This window comes from Crinia signifera, chromosome 4, assembly GCF_055691185.1.
Source record: "Crinia signifera chromosome 4, ASM5569118v1, whole genome shotgun sequence".
In the NCBI taxonomy this organism is placed as follows: domain Eukaryota; kingdom Metazoa; phylum Chordata; class Amphibia; order Anura; family Myobatrachidae; genus Crinia; species Crinia signifera.
Window position 1 is genome coordinate 230,593,392 of NC_139220.1, and position 24,286 is coordinate 230,617,677.

The 24,286-nt window shown below is 40.5% G+C and overlaps 1 protein-coding gene across 3 annotated transcripts in view; it reads left to right on the forward strand.

Moving 5' to 3' along the window:
* The window catches only part of SLC12A1 (solute carrier family 12 member 1), a 151,585-nt gene that overhangs the window by 39,433 nt on the left and 87,866 nt on the right, over nt 1–24,286 (forward strand). The window contains exons 2-6 of one of the 3 annotated variants that reach the window (XM_083183918.1): nt 9,043–9,605; nt 17,066–17,188; nt 17,557–17,632; nt 22,945–23,040; nt 23,437–23,532. In XM_083183918.1, the coding sequence (XP_083040044.1) occupies nt 9,198–9,605; nt 17,066–17,188; nt 17,557–17,632; nt 22,945–23,040; nt 23,437–23,532 (799 nt within the window). In that variant the 5' untranslated portion in view covers nt 9,043–9,197. The remainder of the gene's footprint in view (nt 1–9,042; nt 9,606–17,065; nt 17,189–17,556; nt 17,633–22,944; nt 23,041–23,436; nt 23,533–24,286) is intronic. The other 2 variants (XM_083183920.1, XM_083183921.1) reach the window with 2 other exon arrangements.

Genomic DNA, 24,286 nt, shown 5'->3' on the forward strand with positions numbered 1-24,286 from the left:
ATCCCAATTCATACCTGCTCACTAGGCTGCTTATATTCGGAGCCTACGAGAAGGTTTACGCCACCCGGCTTAATGCACGTCCCCCGTCTCCTGGTCCATGTGTGACACTGCGAGCAGATGTGTACGTACGCACAGAGGAGTAATCGTTTGATAGTTGCTCACCATCTAATGATTTTTCCTATTTTCGCAGATAACAGTAACCCGGGACTTACATTTAAGATGCCTGGTCTTCTGCAAATTGGGGGCGGGCTCTGATGTCATGTGACATTATCTGCCCACCCTGAACAGGCAGGGGCATGCCAGCGTTCACAGGGTTCCGCCCAGCGTTTCTATGAGTGTGCCCATGAAACGCTAGGTGTCCACCCTGTCAAACAGGCAGCAAGCGCCCCAGCGAATGAAAATGTTGTCAAAGGCGCTTGTTGCAGGGGGTTGCAAATGCGCATTTACACCTATGTGCATGAGCAATCCCCCATCATCGGGGACGAATCCGGACCTGTGTGAACAGGACTGAATCGACCCCTAAGTCTGTAGTGGGAATGCAGTGTTTTTCCTTAAATAACTTTTAGCAATTGCTTGAAAAGCCAATGTGTGTATGAAATAGAGTGCAGTAATATATTACATTTTGTGATTAACGTTCTATAACAGCCTGGGCTGTAAATCCATTTTGGATTCAGTATAGATTAGGCATTCTGTTGTATGTTTTCCTGGAATGTGCAAGTGTCCTTTAAGGCTTTCTTCCAAGAGCACTGGAATTAGTTTATATATTCATATGTAAGTTGATGTTTAACAGTTGGATTGTGCGAGTAAGCCATTAATGAGTTCCTTTCCGAACTCTGCTACCGGGCATGGGACTGGTGGAGATGCCCTGTGGTTTCGAAAAGTTATGAACCAATAATATTGTCTAGTGAGTAATGATGGGCAGTGAAGGCTTGAGGCACAACGCTATAAAAGCTCCTGTTTTGTTTTGTGATTAACACTGTTCAGATGCAAAAAGATTGCAGCCATTACTCTGAAGAGCTGAAGGTCAGTGCTACCACTAGTATTGTCATTTGTATCTATCTACATAGTATAACTCTGATTATATTGTTCTAAAAGCATATTTGTATTGGATTGTGACACTTCTATTAACACTATTATTATTATTATCACTACTACTAATATTTATATAGCACAAGTATAATCTGCAATATATTATTATTGGAAAAAAGTACAGTAATAAAGCATTTTTTGAGCGAAAGGGGTACAAATCGGTCAGGCAAGGGGTACGAACCAGGCAGCCATTGCTGGCGCCACGGCAATGGCAAATTGCCCCGTTTGATGAATTCTATAGGAGGAAGAGCCTACTCGCAGGCATACATACAGACACACGGGGAAAATACATTTGTTCCAGGAAGTTAAATGCTATTAACTGCAGTGTAAAAAAAAAAGGTTGTAGGGAATATGTAATACAATTACATTAATGTTGGTTGTGAATAACAATATAGAACGATAATGATGTACCTGTTGTGTGAGCTGGGGAGAGGGCTGAAAAAGCAACAAAAGCCTAAGGAGAAGTAAAGTGGTTTGGAAATGATGAGCTATGAAGGCTGTGAGACAGGGAAGTATGTCTGTGTGAGACAGGGAATTCCATCGAGTCAAGGATGGTTACATCTGGGCAGGATGTAACAAAAATATGCTAAAGACCACAAAAAAAACTGCTATTCGGAGGTTTGTGGCAATCTCCACATGCTTTCAAGTGGTCTGCAGGAGATAACAAAGATATCCACAGTGGACCACGACTCCTTATTTGCTACCAGTTCCCAGATAGGTATAGGAAGGAAACCTTATGTCCCCTGTTTTCTTGATTATGTTCAGGCCAATGACCGCGCATATGCAACTTGGAAGTCTTCAAAACACACAGGACAGCACTTGTTGGAAGAGTTGTCCTTTGCATAAATATTCATGCATGTGGCATTAATAAATAACGCTATGCATGAAGTAATTGGCAGGGATGTAATGCATACAAAAGTGATGCTTGAATGATCAACAGGAGAATTAGAAGTGAGTAGAAGACTTTTGGATTAGCCGCTGTAGAGTGTTAGGAAAGGAAGCCAGACTGAAGAGGATCCAATAGCCTGTGTGAGGAAAGGAAGCAGGGGAAGTGAGTGTGAGCCAATCCAATTGTCAATGAAGGGAGTGAGTTGCCATGGCAGTGAAATGTAAGCGACAAGAACAGCGCCAAAAGTTGCCCCTTCGAGGCACAATATCACTCCGGATTTGCAGATTTTTTGAATGCAGCTCCATGAGACTGCAAACAATCTGGGAGTCCAACAATACCATACATTAAGTGCAGCAAGTCTGGGGTAATTAGAATCATCCCTTAAAGTGTATTGGTATAGAAGAGAAAGGTAGTAATCAGAGCTAATTGGGTGTAAACAAGGGCTAACCTGGCAGTTGTCATATATCGATTCGATATTGATGGCTGCCGAGACCCGGCAGAGTGCCGGCATTGACTGGGAGGGACGGTGCAGGGAGGGTGAAGGGGAACAGGTGGCATGTTGCATTGAGCAGCATGGCCCTCCTTTCGATCTAGCAGATCGAAGCAGAAATAGACTTGCCTGCACAGTCTATTTCTGCTTTCGAACCTGATGCCGTGGGGCCGCACTTCGGGATTAAATCTGCATTGAATATGGCGAACACTCTCCAAATCGAATCGAAATTGACACTAAATTGCACCATGTGTATGGCCTACGGTGCTTTTTGCCCGTGCGATGAGATACCTTCTCCCATGCACATCACATCGCATAGCACAAAAAAGAAGTATGTGCAGTACATACTTTTTGAAAATTGATCTTTAGCATATTGTGATCTAGTCCAAAACACACGGGCTGCATCACTCTGTGTTATAGCACATTAAGTTATATGGTTTGTTGCAGGCTACAACTAAATACAATACACTATACTTGATTAATGTTGGAATGTCCAGTGCACAGGGAGATATTATATGAGGAAATGCGGTGACAACTGATTGGTGAAGTTATTATAATATTACACCTGGATTTTTTTTTTTTTAATGACAAGTGCAATTTGTCCTAGTCATTGCAAGGGCGATGGGATGTTTGCAACTCAAACTCTTCTTTTTCTCCCAGTTTATTTCATGTTTGCAACCATGTCATTTCCAATACGAGGAAGGCACAAGTGGAAAAGTATAGGTGAAAGCAGCACTTATCTCTTACCTGACCTGTTTGCCATTGAGTTTATGTCATAAGTATTGCTGGGTTTTATATCAAACAGGTGAATATTAGTAAATTAACAGCTTTGTTTGCTGCAGTATAGATCTCCAATGAACCCTTATTGCTCACATTGTTTATTTTATTTGTTTCATTTATTTTTACTACCCTAACAGTGTTGCAGATAATTAATGAGCATATTTGGACTATTTAGTGGCCCAACCACCCGCCACCATCTAAATCCAACACAAAGTCTGTGGCAAAGAAACAATGCCATTACTGTTGCACATTTGTCTCTTGACTGCAGCTGTAGATAGAATTGCTATTATAAATGGCTGCAGAATCTATCATAATCTATGATCTAAATCTAATCATGTTTGATTGGACAAAATGGAAAACCTTTTACAGTGTCTTTTAATTCTTGTTAAAATGCAAGTAAAACGTTCTATAAACCAAAGTGCATACATGAATTTAATATAAATTTAGGTGTATTTACGTGCTTTTGCGAATGAGTCAAATCTGATTTTTTTTTTTAAACTGTAATAAACTGTGAATGATCTCATCCAAGCCAACCCAAACATAATAGTGTTTGCAAACACTTCTTGATCACATCTAAGTATGTTTACAATATGCTCCCTTTGAGATTAATGTCTATTTTCAACTAGGATGCAGTGAAGTGGAACAAGATGCCTTTAAAATACTGCACTGCAGATCCATTTCAGAATACATAAACATGTATGGTCTCTTTCGGAACAATCATTTTAAAACTCTATCCAATTAAATGCTCTGTAACGTGCATTAAAAATGCATGTTAACCCTTTATGACCCATTGCATGTTTCTGGTGTATCCCAGTGATGACACTGGTAAAGTAGAAAAATGAGGCCCTAAGAAACCCTCAAAAATTATAGTTTAGTAATTTTATTTTTAGTACATAAAGTATTGTAGCTCATACACCAAAATATTATGATTAATTCTAATTGAATACTCTAGAATTGTCGTAAAACTTCCACAATATTTTCGTACATAGTGGATATTTGTATTTGATTGGCAACTGTCATCACAATACGGTGTATGCAATACATTTTTTTTATAATGTCCATTTAAATGGACAAGAGGTCATAAGGGGTCATAAGGTTAAATGATAAAAGTTTATGCATTCTGTCAGTATTGTTGAGTTGCGTAATAGACTGGTCTGTGTTCTCCCTATACTGTACATGTGTTGCTCACAGAGGCAAGCTTGCAGGGACCAGGCGAAATGGTGAGATCATTACAGCAACTTCTGTTTCTTCTGAAACTGTCTTTGCTGCTGCTTTTATGCACTTCATGTTTATCCTATCATCTTCTCCAGCTATGTTTTGTTATTTATTCAAAGCATTGGCAGGTGTTGATTACTGAAAATTGCATAGAGTACAAGCACATAAAATGGGACAGGAGCTGTGTTGTGTCTCAATTCAATCAGTGACTATTGTATTCTCTATATAAATACATATTTCGAGCTTCAGATAAAAGAAATGAAACCCATTCTTTACATTGGTCTTCATGGCATAAATATAAACATATCTAAGCTGATGGGTACAATGTTAGCTATAAACTGTATACCAATGTTAAAGCACTTGGTGTATAGTATATGTCATAATTAGCCGATGATAAATGTGATAATGTCCATCTGAAATAAAAAGAAAGTATTATTAAGTTATTAGGCCAAATGTATCAAGCTTCAAAAAGTGATAAAATGGAGAATGATAATCAACTAGCCAATCAGCTCCTACCTGTCACGTTGCAGGATGGGTTTGACAGGCAGGAGCCGATTGGCTGGTTGATTATCACTTTTTGACTCTTGATACATCTGGCCCATACTGGGGTAAAGCCATGGAGATAAAGTGCCAAGCAACCAGCTCCTAACTGCAATTTTAAATGCAGCCTATAACATGGCAGTTAGGAACTGATTGGCAGGTACTTTATCTCCATTCATTTTATCTCACTCCAAAGCTTAGCATTGACCCCACTATCTGGTAAAAAGCAATGGTCTGTTCCTTTAAATAAAATACTGTTGCTTATCCTTTGTGTGAACCTGTTTTAGATGTTAGATTGTACTTTCTGTGAGAACATTTCTGTATGCATTATACAGATGGAATATAAATAAGGTTCAACTTTCTATAACACACAAACGCTAAAGAAATGGAACACAAAATCAACATAAGTGTGTACTCCAAACACATATATAGATATTATAACCAAATAGCAGTCTACATATATCTCTAATTATAAAGGCAACAATCTGATAATTAAAATAAAGGTCAGATGTCCAAACCAAATATCACTTGGCCGGTATTGGATGAAGGCTCTCATACAGTAGAATTTGTTATTGAAAGTTGTTTCCATCAATCATACAGAACCAAAAGGGTTTCTTCTACTGCTTTCCTCACTACTCAGATGTCCAGTAAGATACTCATTCTTTAGTTTTGTACGTAAATAAAATAAAATTACAGATAATATGGAATATTATCTTTTTTATGTACATTAAAAATAAGTAATACAACTTCCAATTTATTTAAAATCTTTAAAAAAAATTCAGATGGCAATGATCTTGTGTGTGAGACCAGCTAGCACCTTCACACAAACACGTATACGTGTTTCACCCCAAGGTTATGAAGGCTGATTTGAACGGCTCTTAATTTTATAAGATGAATAGATCTAAAGTGGGCACACATTCTGTGTTTTTTTAATGATATGCATGACAACGATATAGTTAAAGGTATCATTGTGCATATCGCTTAATGTGTATGAACTATATTGATATGGGTGCATGCTCCCACGGGTTGCTGATGACACCACCTGTCAAATGCTGACTATGGGCCTGATTCAGTCTAAAGCCAAATCTTTCTCAAATGAGCAAAACCATGTGCACTGCAGGTGGGGCAGATGTAACATGCAGAGAGAGAGATTAGATTTGGGTGGATTATATTGTTTCTGTGCAGGGAAAATAATGGCTGCTTTATTTTTACATTGCAATTTAGATTTCAGTTTGAACACACGCCCCACCCAAATCTAAGGGTAAAATGTATCTGGCCTTCAGTCTCTCTGCACTTGTTACATTTGCCCCACCTGCATGGTTTGGGCCATTTGAGAAAGATTTAGCATTTGGGATTAACTCTGATTCAGGCCCATAGTCAGCTACAGCATGTGGCTGCCAAACAATATCGATAAGGATATAGTTCCATGTGTATACACTACATAATTTGTCCAAGAGTATTAGGCAATTCAAGGGAAAATCATTGGCGATATATGTTTACATGATATCGCATAGTGGCCAGATGCACCAAGCTTTAAAAAGTGATAAAGTTGAATGTGAAAATGAACCTGCCATTTTGCTTATAACTGTCATTTTTTAACAGCCGGTGACATGACCATTAGAAGCTGATTGGCTGGTTGTTTATCACTCTCCATTTTATCACTTTTTGAAGCTTTGCGCAAATGGCCCAGTGTGTACCCAGCTTTGAATACATGACAGAAAGTAAATAGTTGATTAAATAGTTATTTATAAGTAAATTGTTGTTTTAAGGCACCATCTAACAAATACCAAGTGTTTGATTTGTCCACTGAAAGTGCATTAATGACAGTAAATGTTGTGTATATATATATAGATATATATATATATATATATGTATACTGGTCATCACTTACCCATGTGACACCCAGTGCAGGCCCTAAGAATGGCGCATGCAAAGAAAATGGATGTGGCTTTGCAGAGGGGGCATAGCTTTGCATCTCGTCCCATGTTTTTGGCATTCAGATTTAGAGATTCTGGCTGCACCCAGTGACCAGTCAGTCTGCAGTACAGCCTTCTACACTGTGACAGCAGCTAGGTGCTGCACATAATGTCACAGTGCAGCACCCTGGCTCCTGTGTCTGAATTGTAGCTGGTATTTTGATGTCACCCCTTAACGAGTGACACCCAGGAGAGGCCTACACACCCTAGTGACACCACGGGGTAGGTGTTTCTTAACCTCAACCATCATTGGTTTCCAACAGATAATGTTTGAGGATTTATATCTGTAGAAGCAGGTGGGATAATAAATGACTCAGCAAAATAGATGAACTCACATGGGCATGATTCCATATAACACAGTGCTGGATTATCCTGTTTGCCAGGCTAACAGCGGCTGGGTAAAGCAAATACCGTATTCCACCTCTCTGACCCACTAATTATGTATCTCCAGTATTTCTACAGCATTATAGATTCATAGTCATGTCAATGAAACAACTATTACATCTGTATTAAAGAGTAAATGAGTTTCATTTGCACAGTGCCAACCAATAACCTAAATTGGAAAATATAAAATACATCCAGATTAAAAGAGGTGCCAAACCATAAATTGCTCGAAAATCTGTGGTGTACCCGTACACTGTACTGTCTCTGCTTGTATTGTTACCTACCTGGCTGTTTCAGCGACCAGTGGCGCCGCTGATGGCTGCCTAGGCACTGTTCAGCTTGGCGGGTATGTGCTCCCTATGTGATAACTGTACTGTCTCTGCTTAATGTTACCTTCCTGGCTGTTGCAGCGACCAGTGGCGCCGCTGATGGCTGCCTAGGCGCTGTTCAGCTTGGCGGGTATGTGCTCCCTATGTGATAACTGTACTGTCTCTGCTTAATGTTACCTTCCTGGCTGTTGCAGCGACCAGTGGCGCCGCTGATGGCTGCCTAGGTGCTGTGCAGCTCGGTGGGCATGTGTTCCCCACATGTAATGTCTTAAACTAATGTATGTAATGCCTTCACCCCCCCCCCCTCCCCCCATTCATCCCTGCTTGATGCTGCACTGTAAATCCACAAAAAATTCCTAGTGTGCGCAAGCATACATGGCCAATAAAGTTGATTCTATTCTATTCTATTCTACTCTAGCCCTGGAGTTTAAAACAACTGTTTTAGTTAATACAATGTTGCTATGTGCTCATTTGTAACGTCAGACTTAAGGGGCCCATACATCTTACAGGCATCAGCAGTGCCATTTCAGGACTTAGTCGGCAGCGGTGGTAACTCCAGTACTGACCGGTGCAACCTCAGGATGCAACCGGGGCAGTAATAGCTAGAGTGTGCACCTCAAAGGATGCTCTAGCCTCACTGCAGCAGCAAACCTGGCTAGCCATATAAAGTAGCTGTTGGAGAGCATCACAGCTCACATACTTTTGTTACAGCACTGGGTAGCAGAGCAAGTCCCTGTTTTGCTGATGCATGGGTTGGGAATCATGAAAATGCAACTGGTTGGAAATCCTATATTCGCTAATTACATCTGAAATAAGATTAGGATTAGCAAATTTAGGGATTTTTAAAATGCTATTTTTTTGCAGATTCTCCAATGTATTTACGTTCATTGATGTCCGCCAACCATCTGATCCCCATTCTACCGATCATTTGATCAGCAGAATGGGGAATCGGGCTGTAGATATGGCCTGCTTTAGAATGGACACTACTTCTTTTGTATGAATGAAAATGTATCTAAAGAGTGAAAATATCCAAAAAGACGGGTGGTTAAGAGTTACCTGGATAACAATATTTAACTGTAAATTGAATTAAATGTATAAAGTAGGATTAAAGATGAAAGAGTTGTCAAGAAAATGGAATGTTTTGTATGAAAAATTTGTGGCTAGAGGAACCGTGGGGCAGAAAGGTACCACTGAGTTATGTGCCAATAAGATACATCAGGAGGTCAGTATTGATAATGCTACTTTATCCCATATGTAACATTATAAGTCAAAATACAATGTTAAACAATGACTATATGACGTTTCTTAAATTGTGTTTATATATATATTTTTTTATTATTATTATTTTAGGCCTGTTGAAGGAAGTTGGAGGTGGCCACATCCTGGAATCCAGAAATTGCTTTCCCGAATTTGCATTTAATTAGAACAATAATGCACATTGACAGTTCTGTACTTGTAGCATAGTTTACATGCTCCCCATTTAGTATATTTCAGTCTCGCGCACAATGAATAACTCTCCACATCCATTTTCAGACACAGCTCCCATTATCCCAACACGTTTCCAGGTGAATGTAATTAGTGAGGGTTATAGCAACCCTGCCTGTGACGGAGACAAAGACCCACCCCAATACGAGGAAACATCTTTTGCTGCTGACGATACCGGGCTTGGAATGAATTATGGGCCTGGGAATAGGGAGATGTTCCACAATATACGGCACAATGGGGACACTGTTAAGACAGAAGGTAGTTTCCATGTATATGAATCTCACGGCAACACATATTACATGAAAACATTTGGACACAACACGATGGATGCTGTTCCCAAGATTGATTACTATCGAAATACTGGCACCATCTCTGGAGTCAAGAAAAACCGACCAAGTCTAGCAGAAATCCACGAGCAGTTGTCAAAGGTAAGCTACACAGTGCATTTTACTCTCATTCACTTTGTCCTCTTTAACAACACTTAAGTGACAGGAAATTATTACACTCATTGAAATTTAAACTGATCCATTCCCCTTCTGATAAGCCTTGTAATAAGTGGCATGTTAATGTGAGTCAGTCCATTATAATTTGATAGAATTTTATATAGAACATTATTAAGAAAAATGAAGACATTTGGCATTCGGGCACTCAGATATTCATCAGTTCAGTTGCATTCGGGTATTTGGGAGTTGGGGCACTCAGGTGTTCGGGCATGTTTGGGCACCCTGGTGTTTCGAGTGGTAGGGTATTGGAGTTGGGGCGCTTGGGCGTGCTCGGGTGTTGGAGCACTCAGATATTTGGGTGTTCCGGTGCTCGGGTATTCGGACAGTAGGTTTTAGTGTTTGGGCAGTTGGATGTTTGGGTTTGTTCAGGCACTTGGCTGTTGTGGGGCAGTTGGGTATTCGGGTGTTCAGGCTCCAAGGCGATTGGTGGGGGAAGCAGGGGCATGGGGCATCGTATGTTCAATGGGGTGAGCGATGTGTGTGCGGGAGCGACAACGGCGCACACCTACATGTCAGTGGCATGCACAGAAGTCTCCCAGGGGAGCCTGCACCAACAGCGCAACTCAGCCCAAAAAAATTCCATCCATTCCACCGAAGGAGTAAAAAATATTTTTCAATCTTAAGATAAATATTAAAATAAATCTCTGTCAAAATGTACTCTTCACACAAAATCTTTTGACCAGGACTGAAGGGGAGTTCAAGGGAAATCTCAAGATATATCTTAAGAACACAGATCACAGATCTTTCTAGTGTGTGGGCACCTTAAGAGTAGTTAAGCAGTGCGGTACTGCATGAGGTGGTGATTGCAAATCCAATGGTGCTGATGGGGAATGGGAACGCCCAGCGCTTCATTTGCGGTCCCTGGATCTCCCTGTACTTGGAGACTGGAAGACAGAACTTGCACCTAAAAGAAAAAATGACACACATTACTAGTAAAACACTGGTACTTTTCCGCTAAACTGGTATTAAGAGATATAATTCCAGATACATGGAATTATACAATGGAAGAATTCCTTGACTAAACATTAACATTGTATCATTTAAGAAATTGGAGTCAAGGTACTGTACAAGGAATGCACCTGCTAGCCTCAAGTAATGTGAATGGCAAACGACTTCCTGGTTTTGCTGTGATTGTGATGAATTTGCTGTTATTGTGATGTATTTGCTGTTACTGTGATATATTTTGCTGTTGTTGTGTGTGTTTGCAGTTTCTGCGCCTACATCACATTCTTCTGTCTCAGATAAATAATCATAAAATAGTTTTTTTTGTTGCTTTTTGAGAACACCTTGTCTGAAAACTCTCACATGAAACTTGAGTCAAATCCATAAATAAAAAATAGAAACATCATCTATGCAAAGCGTAGGGTATTTATTAGAGAAAAAAAAATTCTAGGCATACATTAGGCCGAAGAGTGTAATCTTATGTGCATCCCGGAGAACACTGAGTCCATTGCTGTATGAATTTCCATAAATAAAATCAGCTTGGCAGCACCTGTAAATATAGAAATGGTTCATTTGCATAATGGTACATGCTGAAATGAACAAGCCGGTGTGTCAATCCATCTTCACCAAGATGACATGTTCTGATGAAGTTGGATTGACAACACCCAAATGTTGATTAGTTTACGTGAATAAATCTTCTCAAAATTGAATGTTGTCTCGGGCTTATTTCATACACCGAGATGCAGGGACAAAGATATGTCAGCTGGTATCAGTACATTTATTAGTGTTAATAAATAATGACATTTAATGAAAGCGATCCAGTCTGAAGAGAAAATCGCCTTCCCCTGTTTTGCGGGCAATGCACTTTAGGTTTAGTATAAACTTCTGAGTATCCTGCCTCAAGGATAAAAGGTTAAGTTCTTTTTCAGAGTTTGATAAGGAACGCTACATTATTCAGGAAAAAAACTACTCAAGTGACAGTTAGAGACACATTTTGAATGTACTGATTTATGTTTATATTCTACTCCAAGTAGCTTTTGCACCAAGGCCAAGCACACAGCACACAAACTGTGCCAAATTACCCCATAAATAAACCACTTTTTGTGCACTAAATTCTAAAGCAACATTTATGGTGGAAAATTAATCCAACCTACTGCTTGGTATAAACAACGTTCACGGGAAGATATATCTCCCAGGGAACAACACTGACCCTCCTTCTGATAGGCCAGTGTTTATCACCAAGGACCTAAAATCAATTCCGTTTATTTTATCTCCAGATTTCAGAGATTATCCACTTGAATTATACTTCTGCTAATATGGGGAAAGCTATCACAATGCTAGATTTATAGCTATACAATATAATCGCTTTATATTTGGTAAACTTCTGTCTGCCTTCACATGAAAAATAGACCAAATTATACGATAATAAAATTGTTGGATTTAAGGCTGAAGTACTGACCAATGCTCTGAGATGAAGAAACCCAGAGATAAGACCTGAGCACTATGGTTTTGACCTATGTGACGTCTATTAATGCAAAATACTGTATGTGAAGAGCCGTATGGTTCTGGAGGATTTTCAAATCCATGTCAATGTTTAAATTTAAACACTCTATCCAGATTTACAGTACTACATCCCTTGTTCTGTATTTGGATGTTACTTTTTTCTTGTTTGCACACAATGGGGCAGATGTATTAAGCTTTAACAAGAGATAAAGGCAAGGGTGATAAGGAGATATAAACATCCAGCCAATCACCTGCTAACTGCCATGTTACAGCCTGTGTTTGAAAAAAGTCAGTAAGGAGCTGATTGGCTGGTCGTTTATCTCTCCTTATCACCCTTGCATTTATCTCTTGTTAAGGCTTAATACATCTGCCCCATTGTCATATTTATTATATAGCCCTGATAATGGTATATTAACAATAACATGTTGGATAGATATTGTAATGCTACTTTAATTGTATTTAAAAGTCCTGGAGTTACACACACACACACACACACACACACACACTCACACATATGTGTAATGTCTGTGTGGCTCTGAAACACTGCCATCTTTTGGCAGCAGGTGAAACTACATCAACTAGCTTGCTCTGGGACCCCATCAGACAATAAAAATAATGACAGGACCCCAGCAAGTCACTGCAGAAGCTCATCACATCACATGTGTAGTCAGCAGACAGCACATGCTGTACATGGCAGCCTTGTGGTGGCACAAAATGATGGGAGGAGTCTAACATAACAAACAATTCACTCCTTAAATCACTGACAGAATAGAAAAGTCATCAGCCTGATGGTCAGCAACCTTGAGTCGCGACCCCATGCTGAGAAGGTCAGAACCCACTTTGGGGTCAGGACCCACAGTTTGAGAACCACTGCTCTAAACAATACATATATCAATAAATTAAAAAACTACAGCTTAGGAGTTGGACTTAGCTTTAAATTCCCAGATATCATCTAAAACCCCTGGCCCGGACGGCTTGTCCACTGTCCACTGCCTACTATAAAACATTCTCTGCATTATTTTCTCCATATTTTAGCACAGTTTTTAACAAATATTTCACCCTGAATCCCTACGATCTGTTATTATTGTGATTCCTAAACCTCAGAAGGACCCCACTTGTCATTCAAACTTCAGCGCGATCTCTTTGATTAATACCAATATTACAGTACATTGTTTGCGAAGGGCTTGGCTAATCGGCTAAACTTATTGTTATTGCATGTGATCGACACTGACCAAGTGGGCTTCCTACCTACCAAAAAAAAATAAGACAGTTTATCTGATAAATAAACATAGCTCCATGAGTCAGGTAATAGCAACGAGCGAATAAAATCTTCTTTTGTCACTCCAGTCTAGACAAAAAATCAAAATACACTTTGTGTAATCCCATTATGCAAAGAACATGCCAATATCAATGTAATATATTAGGTGTACATATATAATAACAATGTGCACCCCTGGTGATATACACAAACAAACTCAGAAGAAAAGCATAATAAATGTTTTCTTGTTTCCTTTTTTTTTTTTTTTTTAAAGAAGGTGTTTTTTTTATTTCATTTGTGCGACTGGTGAGGCATTTTAGGAACATACTAGAGATTCAAATCACTTCAAATAAGCATCAAACTTAAATATCCTACTGGAAGCTTTAGATGCACTTAGCTACCTGTAAAGTGTGGTTGGAAATATCGAAGCTAAAAATGTTGGTAACGACAGTATGCGGCACATTTAAAGAAACTGCTTGTTTCCAGCTGGCCTTCCATCTGACTGGAGTACTACTGTATGTAATTCAGCAGTTGGACAGTGCTAGTCTACAGTTAACAGTATATTAAAAGATAAAAATGACATGCACATTTTCAGTGTACTGTTTACCCAAAGTGATTACCAGTAAAATGTCTCTGTTTATTTCTACTCCCTCTTTGACAGTCGTAACTACAGTAAGTATCAGGGCATTCTGGGCATTGCATATTCTCCTTCCCTGCAAATACAGACAACTCCAAATTCAAATAGGGGATCCGAACAAACTGCCAGTGAGTCCTGACCAATGATGTTTGGCATCATTGGTGTAGCAGTTGGTTTGGCTCCCCTATTTGAATTTTGGATTGCGCTGCAGAATCACCTCTGGAGACGTCACTGCCTGGTGTGGGTCCTGATGACTTCACTTAATGATATTGTTTACAGATATTGTTCAGTGTGTACACTCAATATCATTTGACTAGTGCCACCTTTGATATAGTTAATTGTATCGATAATGCCCCTAATCCACTAGTGTGTAGTAGGCAATAGATAGATAGATAGATGATAGATAGATAGAGTTTTCTAAATGATCCTCTAGATCAGCGGTTCTCAAACTGTGGGTCCTGACCCCAAAGTGTGTCCCGCACACTTCAGCATGGGGTCACGACTCTATGTTGCTGATCATCAGGCTAATGTGTCTGTGGAGGGGGAGACATGTTGCGGCCATTCAGTAGTAACTTGCTGGGGTCCTGTAATAATTTGTATTGTTTGACGGGTTCTCAGAGCAAAACAGAATGAGCACCCCTGCTCTTGATATACAGTAGAAGTAACTTCCTGTCAGCATAGAGTCCTATCATGGTGATCTGTCCATAGGGGTATGTGTGACATGACTTATTCTTTTCTTAGGGCAAATCTGTTGGTAAATGAGTAATTGTTGCTGCAAACACAGGAATTCAGGGCACATTAATAGAACATTAAGAAGTGTTATTTATGTTAATGAAGTGTGAAAGTACACATTAATTCAGATCATGCAGAAAACAACCGGTTTCAGGTGGCAATAATTGAAGGCTTTTCTTTTGTCAGTAAAAATTTGGCACTGTGCACTCGCTACAAATAGAAATATGCATATTCATCGGTAGCGTTCAGCACATTGATATTTATAGCCCAGAAACTTTGTAGGTTAACCGCTTTGCAATCAATAAAAACAGCAGAGCATTGCACAATATATAGTTCTACTTACTGAAGGCAGCCAGATAAATGAATCAGGACTATTTTTGCTGTGGATCATTAACTAAATGCACCATTCCTCACGACAGAGTTAGCAGGCGATTTTTTGAATCTATATAACTATATAAATATTAGTTTGTGAAAGTTTGGAAATGTGGTTTCCATATAGAATGGAGAAATAATCTTTTCAGCCCTTTGCAGAATTGCCTCAGCCTTGTATTATGCTGCAGCTGTGTATGTGTTTTAATTTACTCAAACCCATTTTATATCCTGCAGAGAAAAGATTTCTGTCTGTTATGTTTTTATCTTCTCTGGGAAATGAAGCATACTGCTATCAAAACACTCTGCTCTCTTCCCAGTGTTTCATAGCTTGGCGTGGCAATAATTCATCTGAATTCCACTTAAGAGATCTAGAACGTTTTCATAAAGTTACCTTGTTCCTAATTCTGTGCAATTATTTGAGAGATTTCTGCATGACACCTTGAATAATTGGATTGCATGGTGTACATTTTCACATACTGTAGGTATAAAGTATTATCGTTTCTAGGAAGTAGGTGTGACAATCGTGATTGGCGCCAAAGGTTAAAATATGACAGGGTTTATTGATACATCAACATATACATATAAAAAGTGGTAAAAGACATGTAAAACACAAAAAAGGGAAATTGATTTGAATTCTTCTTACCCCTAAGGGTATTTGGAGCCAACAAGGATAGCATATGGCAGGATGCAGTCCGGATTTTGCACCCTGCTTGAGGCTCCAAATACCTTAGCACTGGGTTTGGTCCTGATTCAGGTTGTGGATACCTGACGCGTTTCGAGCATCTGGGTGCTCTTCTTCCTATGCGCAGTGACTGGCATCCACCTTGAGCTGGTATTTATGGTACAAGTGAGCGCCGTGTAATTGCCTGTGACCGGAAGTGCGTCACCGTCACTTCCGGTCCGGCGGTTCCGATATTCGGGTGTTGTAATCATATAAAAACATAATTTATAGCTAAAACAAGTCCATGGACGGAGCATGTCCTCGCTTGCTCCCCCTATTTTTGGTGTTCCGTTCAGTGGCTTAGCTGCGGTACAAGTCACACAACTTCCGGGTGCCGGGTCTTGGTGATGACTTCCGGTCCCAGCTGCCTGGTTGGCAGTGCGTGTTCTCCTGGTTGGCGGAAGTTCTTCTAGTGACTAGGACTTGGTCTGAAGGTGACTTTAGTGATAATCGGTAGGCAGCTGGAGTAGGCGCGCAGGACCGAGTACCCCCAAAACATCACAACCAATATTATCGTTTCTACCCAAATTCCGTTGCTCCTTCTTGGGCCTGATCCAGCAAGGTTTTCTAAGCAGCATACATACTGCCTAGTGAGCCCATAAATGCTGCCCACCACCTGTCAAAACGGCTGCGTCCCCATCCGCCGAATCCCCTCAGTACCATGCGAGGGGATGTTCGTGAACACATTCCCTTGCATGCAGCCGAAGGGAAGAGAAATCATTCAATGGTCGCCGACCATCAAATTATTTTTCTAAACTGACTTTTATCTCCATCGGAGGCTGCTGAAGAGGGGGCATCAGCTGCCCGCCCAAGCAGAAATTGGCCCACCTGAAAGGTGTATATTTCACAAAAAAAAAATTATGTTATATAAACACTTAAATGACAATGTTTTGTAATGGACCCCTATTGTGCACGTCACTTACTATGAAAACAATTGGTCCTTTCTACTACAGATGGCCAGGATGGATCCCATCCAGCGGACACAGGACAATGGTAGACACTTGGCCATTGCGCTATATGCATCATATAAATACATTTTGTGTTTTTTTTGTGCTTTGTAGCGTTTAATAATGTACATCATTAATATAGAGAGACGTGAGTGAGGATTGACGTTATAAATCTGGATTCATATTTACCTAATGCTTCTCTGTTGTTTGGCCATCTGTTGAAAAGTACTTACTGGAAATATAATGCTATTCATGCTATTGTTAACTGTATAGGATGTTGCGGTAAGCCCTGGTTCGGTTTCAAATGGCGAAGGGGTTTTGAGCGATGAAGAAGCAAATGAAGAGGAAGAGCAGAAGGGAGGATTCGTAAAATTTGGATGGATCAAAGGTGTTTTGGTAAGTTTTTAAACCAACTCAAGAACATGATACGTTTTAGGTCATATAACATGTATGTCCTATATCAGGGATAAGCATTCAGGTTTCTGGTCCCAAAAACCGTGCATGGTTTTAGGATGTTGTTATTAGGTTTACACTGCAAGCCATACTGTACCTTGTGACAGAGGAGGCATACCGTATATAGTGTAGTGAGGTGAGGCCCCACACAGGGCAAAAAGCCAAAGGAAGCACCAGGGGAAAATGACTTGTTCCAATGTTTTATTTTCTATGATCATGATATCATTATGAAAATATGATTAGCTATGGCACAGGGCTATTTGATAGAAATTACTCGAAAATGTATTTTGTCTTCTTAATTTTCCTAATAGGTCAGATGCATGTTAAACATATGGGGTGTGATGCTTTTCATTCGGCTCTCATGGATCGTAGGTCAAGCTGGAATCGGTAAGCATTTATTTGTACCCCCCGGCTTGGGATGCTTAGTAATAGTTCATAAGGCATGCTTGGCAGGGCCGGCTCTACCATTAGGCAGCTTTAGGCTGCCTAGGGCGCCAGGATCTGTGGGGGCGCCATCAAGTCTACCTATCAAAAATATCAAGGACGTCCATGAGGATCTTTGTTGTACTTAATGCAGGTGGCTGCTGTGGAACTTCTAAGACCTCACCTCCATACTTTCCCTTGAGGCTTACTTTCCTACATATCTGCCAGCATCTTATTGTACTCTATTGTGGATGGCAAAGGGAGGCCTCCATGGAAAACATGGGACTTTCCCACCTTCCCGGTGGGCTGGGAGGACCTGCCATTCTGGAAAGTGGGTATTGGTAGCAGTTGGGGGGGGGGGGGGGGGGGTTGGTTGAAGTTTTGCCTAGGGTGCTGAGAAGCCTTACACCGGCCCTGATGCTTGGCTATGTACTCAGGGGAGAGGAAAGTCTACTGAACCTTGCTGCACTCTCCTTGCTCCTGTTGATGCTTTTTTTATACAATGAATAGCAATTTCACAACATTTTGAAGTAATATTCTTTCTGAATCAGAAACACAAAATATACTGTATTTTGGGCCCAATTCAGACCATTTCGGAGCCCAGAGAGCAGTTAAAGGTCACCCCATGCCATCCCACGTGAGTGAAAACTCGTCCAAGTGCGCGGCTGCTAATGCGTTTGGAGCTGTGTACACAGGGGACATCTATTTGGAGTCACCTTCGAATGGATCCCCCCCCCCCCTGTTTACAAGGGCCAAGTAAGTCCGTGGGGAGAGGGTGGCTGCTGATGAAGTCAGCAGCCCTCCATCCCAATGGCTGGGGAATGCCTGCCTTTTCTGGGCACTCCCATAAAATGCTGTGCTATCGCCCCTATACGGTTGCTGGGTGTCAATCACCCTGAATGCAGACAGCGAAGGCTTGCCTTCGCTAGTTACGTCTGCACAGACAGCTTGCGCATGTACACAGCGTAATGTGCGCATGTGCGGTTGTCCGATAATCGGCAGGGCATCTAATTCACAGCCCTGCATATAGGTCTGAATCGGGTCCTTTATCTTTTTAAGGGCCAGATGTACTAAGCTTGAAAAGTGAAAAAATAGAGAATGATAAATCTCCAGGCAATCAGCTCCTACCTGCCACATCACAGGCTGGGTTTGAAAAATGACAAGTAGGAGCTGATTGGTTGGAGGTTTATCACTCTCCATGTTATCACTTTTCAAAGCTTAGTACATTTCACCCCAAGAATGTTTTTTGGTTGTCTTATTTCATCCATAAATTCACAAAAATCTATTCTGTGCTTTGAGAGTTGGAGCTATCAATCCATTCTCGCTGTTTGCACTGCAGAGTTTGGTGCTATAATCATAAAGGTCCATACACACTGGGCGACTATGCCCAGCATGTATGCACAGCAATGACCGTTATCATCGCTGGGGGGAAAGCCGCTCAGTGCATACACACAGAGCGGCTTTCCCCTTGCCCGACACGGTCAGCAGGGGGGAGGGGGTGCGGATGGCTTTGCATAGTGCATTGCTATGCAAAGCCGTCCTCAAAGCCGCTCATCGGTAATACCAGCAGATGAGCAGCTTTCCCAGCGATGATGCGGGAGTGCTATCATCGCCGGACCATACACACTGTTGCTGTTTTGAGTAGCTTTCAGCTGAAAGTCGTCCAGTGTGTATGGGCCTTATGTTAAATGATGTTACATCTGTATTTTATAGTGCTTCTCCTAATGTCTTGCAGAGCAAAATGCTCTAGTGGTTAAAATTTGGTATGCATCCAAAGGGGCCTAGTCATCATCACGTAAGGGTCTGTAATACATGCTAAATGCTAGTTTACAGCTTTCTGCATGTTTAATGTAACAGGCTCATTCTTTATTATTAATGTTTTTGGATTTGCCCGTGAGAACAAACAATATCTTTATATGGTGTTTGTTCGCCAGAGCATCGCTTCTTCATATGGGAAGGTTGTCCTGGGTTGTGAAGAGGGATCTGAGAGGATCCCTCTGCTTCCTACTCACAGAATGCTCTGTGGCTGTGTGCATTCATAGGTCAGGTCACAAATATGCTATAGCGCTCATGGGGGTGGTAAGTATTACTGTTACTGCTGTAGCAGTGATACCAGTTATTGAACAGCAGCTACCTCCATACCAGAATTGTTCCAGAAATGAAGTATCCCCTTCCTCAGCCCGGACAGTTTGGATACTTAATCATTGGGGATCATCCAAATGACTATGAATTGCAAAGGGGGATACTCAGTGTTGGACTGGAGCATGAAGGGCCCAGCTGGGGAATACTGTGGTAGGGACCCATGTTTAGGTGGGTGTCTAATATTAGAGAGTGCATGGTCTCGGCCCTTTGATAAATATATATTTATTGTAAATACTGCTAGTACATGCATGATAATGTACCAGATTAATCAATGCACTGTATAAACTACCCATTATTAAAGTACACATTCTGGAATCTGATTTGTACACGAAGAGATGGGGCCACCAGTGGTTTCCCCTGTATCCCTGTGGCTTAGTATAGACATCCTTTATATCTCAGTGAACGCTTGTAGCACATCATTGGTGTTGTACTGATTCAGCATTTAGGGAGCCATAAGTTTGCCTGAAACTACTTTAAAATAGGAACAAAATAATGTCACCTGAGAAAAGCAATAATGATCTCTAATGTCTTTAAAAAAGGAATTGACGTCTCAAACTGTGAACAGAAAACATCCTCTGCGACCTTCGTCTCATGAAGCAGGATGTAGCCCGTGCATCTTTCTGATTGCACAACATGCACAAATTGTGGCAGAAGGACACTCTTACCCATAGGCACTTTTTAATTGTACAGTCATCATTCACTTAATGAGAATAGCTAATGCCAACGCTGTAAAATACAATTGGGTCATTTGGGATGTATAGAAAGATTGTTTCTTACAAAAGACAAATATTACCAATTTTAAAAGTTCTAATTTTCTCTGGTCTGCGCTTTAGCATATGCCGTGCCTGACAAATAAGTGCTCAGTGATTTTATGATGCATATCAAATGAAACCTCATAGCCACAGGGGTGCAGCCACGTTTCTGTCCTTCCATAAAAAGTGAACGTTTTGAAACCTGCCAATTCTTTGCTCTGGGCGTTCACGCACAATTAGTTTTCTAAGGGCAGTTTGGTAACTTATTTGGGTCATTAAAAAGTATTACTTAGCTCCTAGGTGTGAGAACAGCCGGAAGGATTTTCCTCTTTCAAGTTATTCATCTTTCGTGCAGCAATGGAAATGTTCTTAAATAATTTTAGAGTTGATTTAAAATCGACTTATTTTGTTTATGGTAAGCAGATTACAATTGGCCTGGATGGCTGTTTATTTTACAATAATCTTTTCCATCTTTTTATATTTATATGATCATTTTGGCAGTCTTCTAGTGGCGTTTTTATTTTTGTTAAGCGGGATTGATGGGAATCTGTAATTCAGAATTATATTTCATTTTTAACATAATATATAATAATGATTCTGTAGAAATTTTAATTTGGACTGCTGGCTTGGCAGTGTGTTACGTTTTAAGATATTAATATTATAGTCCTAAAGGCAGAAGCATTTTATATGCTGTACAAGGCACTGAGGGTATGGGTAAATGAGAAATTATGCACTCCACATGCTCATCTCTACAGTGAAAGCAAAGTTATAAAAAAAAAAAGTTTAAAAAGAAAATGTTACATAAATGTAACTTTTAAACGGTCCCCAGCATTATGTTGGGTAGGCACTCACTCTTCCTGACTGTTTACTGTTAGGAATTGGATGGACCATCATTTTTCTTGTAGTGACTTCACCTGTTGGATTGTAAAGATACAGGGCCAATAAGCTTCCAAAGTGATAAAATGGAGAGTGATGAACAGCCAGCCAATCAGTTCCTACCTGCCATGTCACAGACTGTGTTTGAAAAATGTCAGGCAGGAGCTGATTGGTCGGTTGTTTATCACTCTCCACTCTATCACTTTTGAAGCTTAGAGCATCTGGCTCACAGTACATAAAGTTAATACTAGCTAAAAGAGCACATGTCCATAACATCTTTATCACACATAGGGGCCTGTTCAGACGTGCACGGTGAGCAGTGAATTTGGCCCCGTTTTCGATGGTGGATGGAGTGACCATCTGCATAGTCGCCCATGCACATATGCACACCCCCGTAGCTTACGCATTTGGTGAGGTTTACACTCGCCGGGGCTTTCACAAAATTATGGACAAGCAGGGGGCAGTCAATGGGGTCACACCCATGGAAATGCAGGGCGGACACCTGCGAACTCAGACGTGGCTCTACCTGTTTGGAGAAGGCAGATAATGTCACATGACCGCCCCCATTTCGGCCATCACCGGGCAGGATAAAAGTAAGTCCAGGCTTACTTTTATCTGCAAAAAGAGGAAAAAGCATTAGATGTGAGCACGATCTTACACGCTCCATGATGAAGGGAAGCCCTCCTGCATGGCTACACCCAGAAATGCACACCTTGCATCTATTTTATTCACTTGTGGCAAGTTTACAGTGTAGGGTTTGCTGACAGTTAGCATAACATGTCAGTAAATACAGTACCTCCCTCTGTGTGCTTTACATGGCCATTTCGGCTATAATCAAGTAATGGGAAATCATTATGCCACTCCATGTAATTTTTTCCCATAATCCTCCATTAACACACTGCCCCTATCAAATCTAAATACTTCTGTACAGTCTAAAGCTGCTCCTGCAGTGTAACCTGGTTTGTCCAGGTGCACAGTTACTTACTTTCATTGCTTTACTCCCACTTCAGAATCAGGTCTATAGTTCCTCTGTACCCTCCATTTCTTATGGCTTTTTCCTAAATCAAATACTAATTACACGATCTCTGGCTTGCTGGGGGGCCCGGGTCAGCTGCTAAGGGGACCTCATAGCCACATCTTACCAGATGTGGCCAGACCCCCTTCAGTACTCTGGCTCTTGGCCCTGGCTATCTGCAGCCCCCTTTGTATACAAGAGTGAGAGCTTTTCTTAGGTACGCTCGGGGATCACTTTGCATCTGATAAAGGCAGAGTTTTTTGTTTTATCTGTACCAATATGTACTTGTTTTTCACTCCCTGTATAAACCCCCCATAGGTTTCTAAATAACAATAACCATCATTTAATTATCTTGCATACAGTGTTATAAAAGCATCATTGTGCAGGGTTTCTAATAGAATAATTCTGCAGGATTTTTAGATATGGCTGTTCTAGGCAAGGCACAAGTTGTTTTAATAGTTAACAGATTGTATTCTTCTCTTTCCACTGAGGTCTTGGTGTCATTATCATCGGGTTAGCTGTGACAGTAACGGCTATAACTGGCCTGTCCACCTCTGCAATTGCCACAAATGGATATGTCAGAGGAGGTAATAAAATATGAGCCATGAACGTTCTAAAGGTCAATTCCAGTTCAGAATCTCATTATTTTAAGGTAATCGCAGACTTGGCTCGCTGCAGGCTTTTTTTTTTAGCGTCAACTGGAGTATAGAGCAAAAAAGTGACAAGAAGATTCATTTCTTCCAGGATTTTAAACACGGACTCAACACTTTCACCACAGTCAGTACTTTAGCCTTTCTCCTAGGTGCTGAATTTCAGGATTTACGCAAGAAGGACCACTTTGCAGTATAACAAGATACTTAGTCACTTCTTCCTGCACAATATTTTTTTCAAGTACAGTACTTAGCTGCGACTTTTCCAGCACAAGTTTTACTGTAAGACAAGTTACAAATTAAAAATATTAAATTTTCTTTCACTACTGACAGGTCTTGCAGTTGTCATAATTCTTCTTGCCACCATGGTTACTTCAATTACTGGGTTGTCAACCTCTGCAATAGCAACCAACGGTTTTGTCCGTGGAGGTAAAGAGTTAAGGCTACTTAAGATACCAAGTCTTTGTATGACTAGGTATGTTATTCTGTCTGTCCCGGTACTCAGTTCTGGAAAGTCCTTGTTAATCCTTTGGATATGGAGAACAAAATGTCACAAAAGAATCAAGGTAATGTTATCAAGGATAGGCAAAAATATTGTCTCAATAGGCTATGACGGGTCCCACAGGGAATCTATCCAGAAGAGCTAACTACTGAGTCAAAATGAATAGAGTGATGAGTCACATGGCGTTTGCAGACCCTAAAGGTGATAATATTGCAAACTTAACTTCTCAAAGAGTTAAAGGCACAACTACTATGGAGGGCATTTCGGGTATCGGCATTCCAGGATGGACAACATGAATGGTCTACTGGTTTGTTTGCTTTGTAATCTAATGCATGCATACATAATTTACATATAGTATCTGTGCTGTGTAATGCAAATTACTAGGGTACCTCTGATGTTGTTTAAGATTTTTGGCCATCTTTTTTTAAACAAGTGCTATAATAACAAAAGAGACTACAACCATCAAAAGTTACAACTTTCCTAGTTGAAGGTTATGGGCTTTTTGTTGTTTTTAGACTTGCTGAATTATAGTTCATTTACCAGCACAAAATACCTTATTAATTTGCATTAAACATACCTTCCATTTTAATCTATTTGCCTTTATGGATTAATGTCTTGCAAGACTGGTGTCATGTACACATTGGGGCAGATTTATTATAGTATGGTAGACTAAAATCTTTC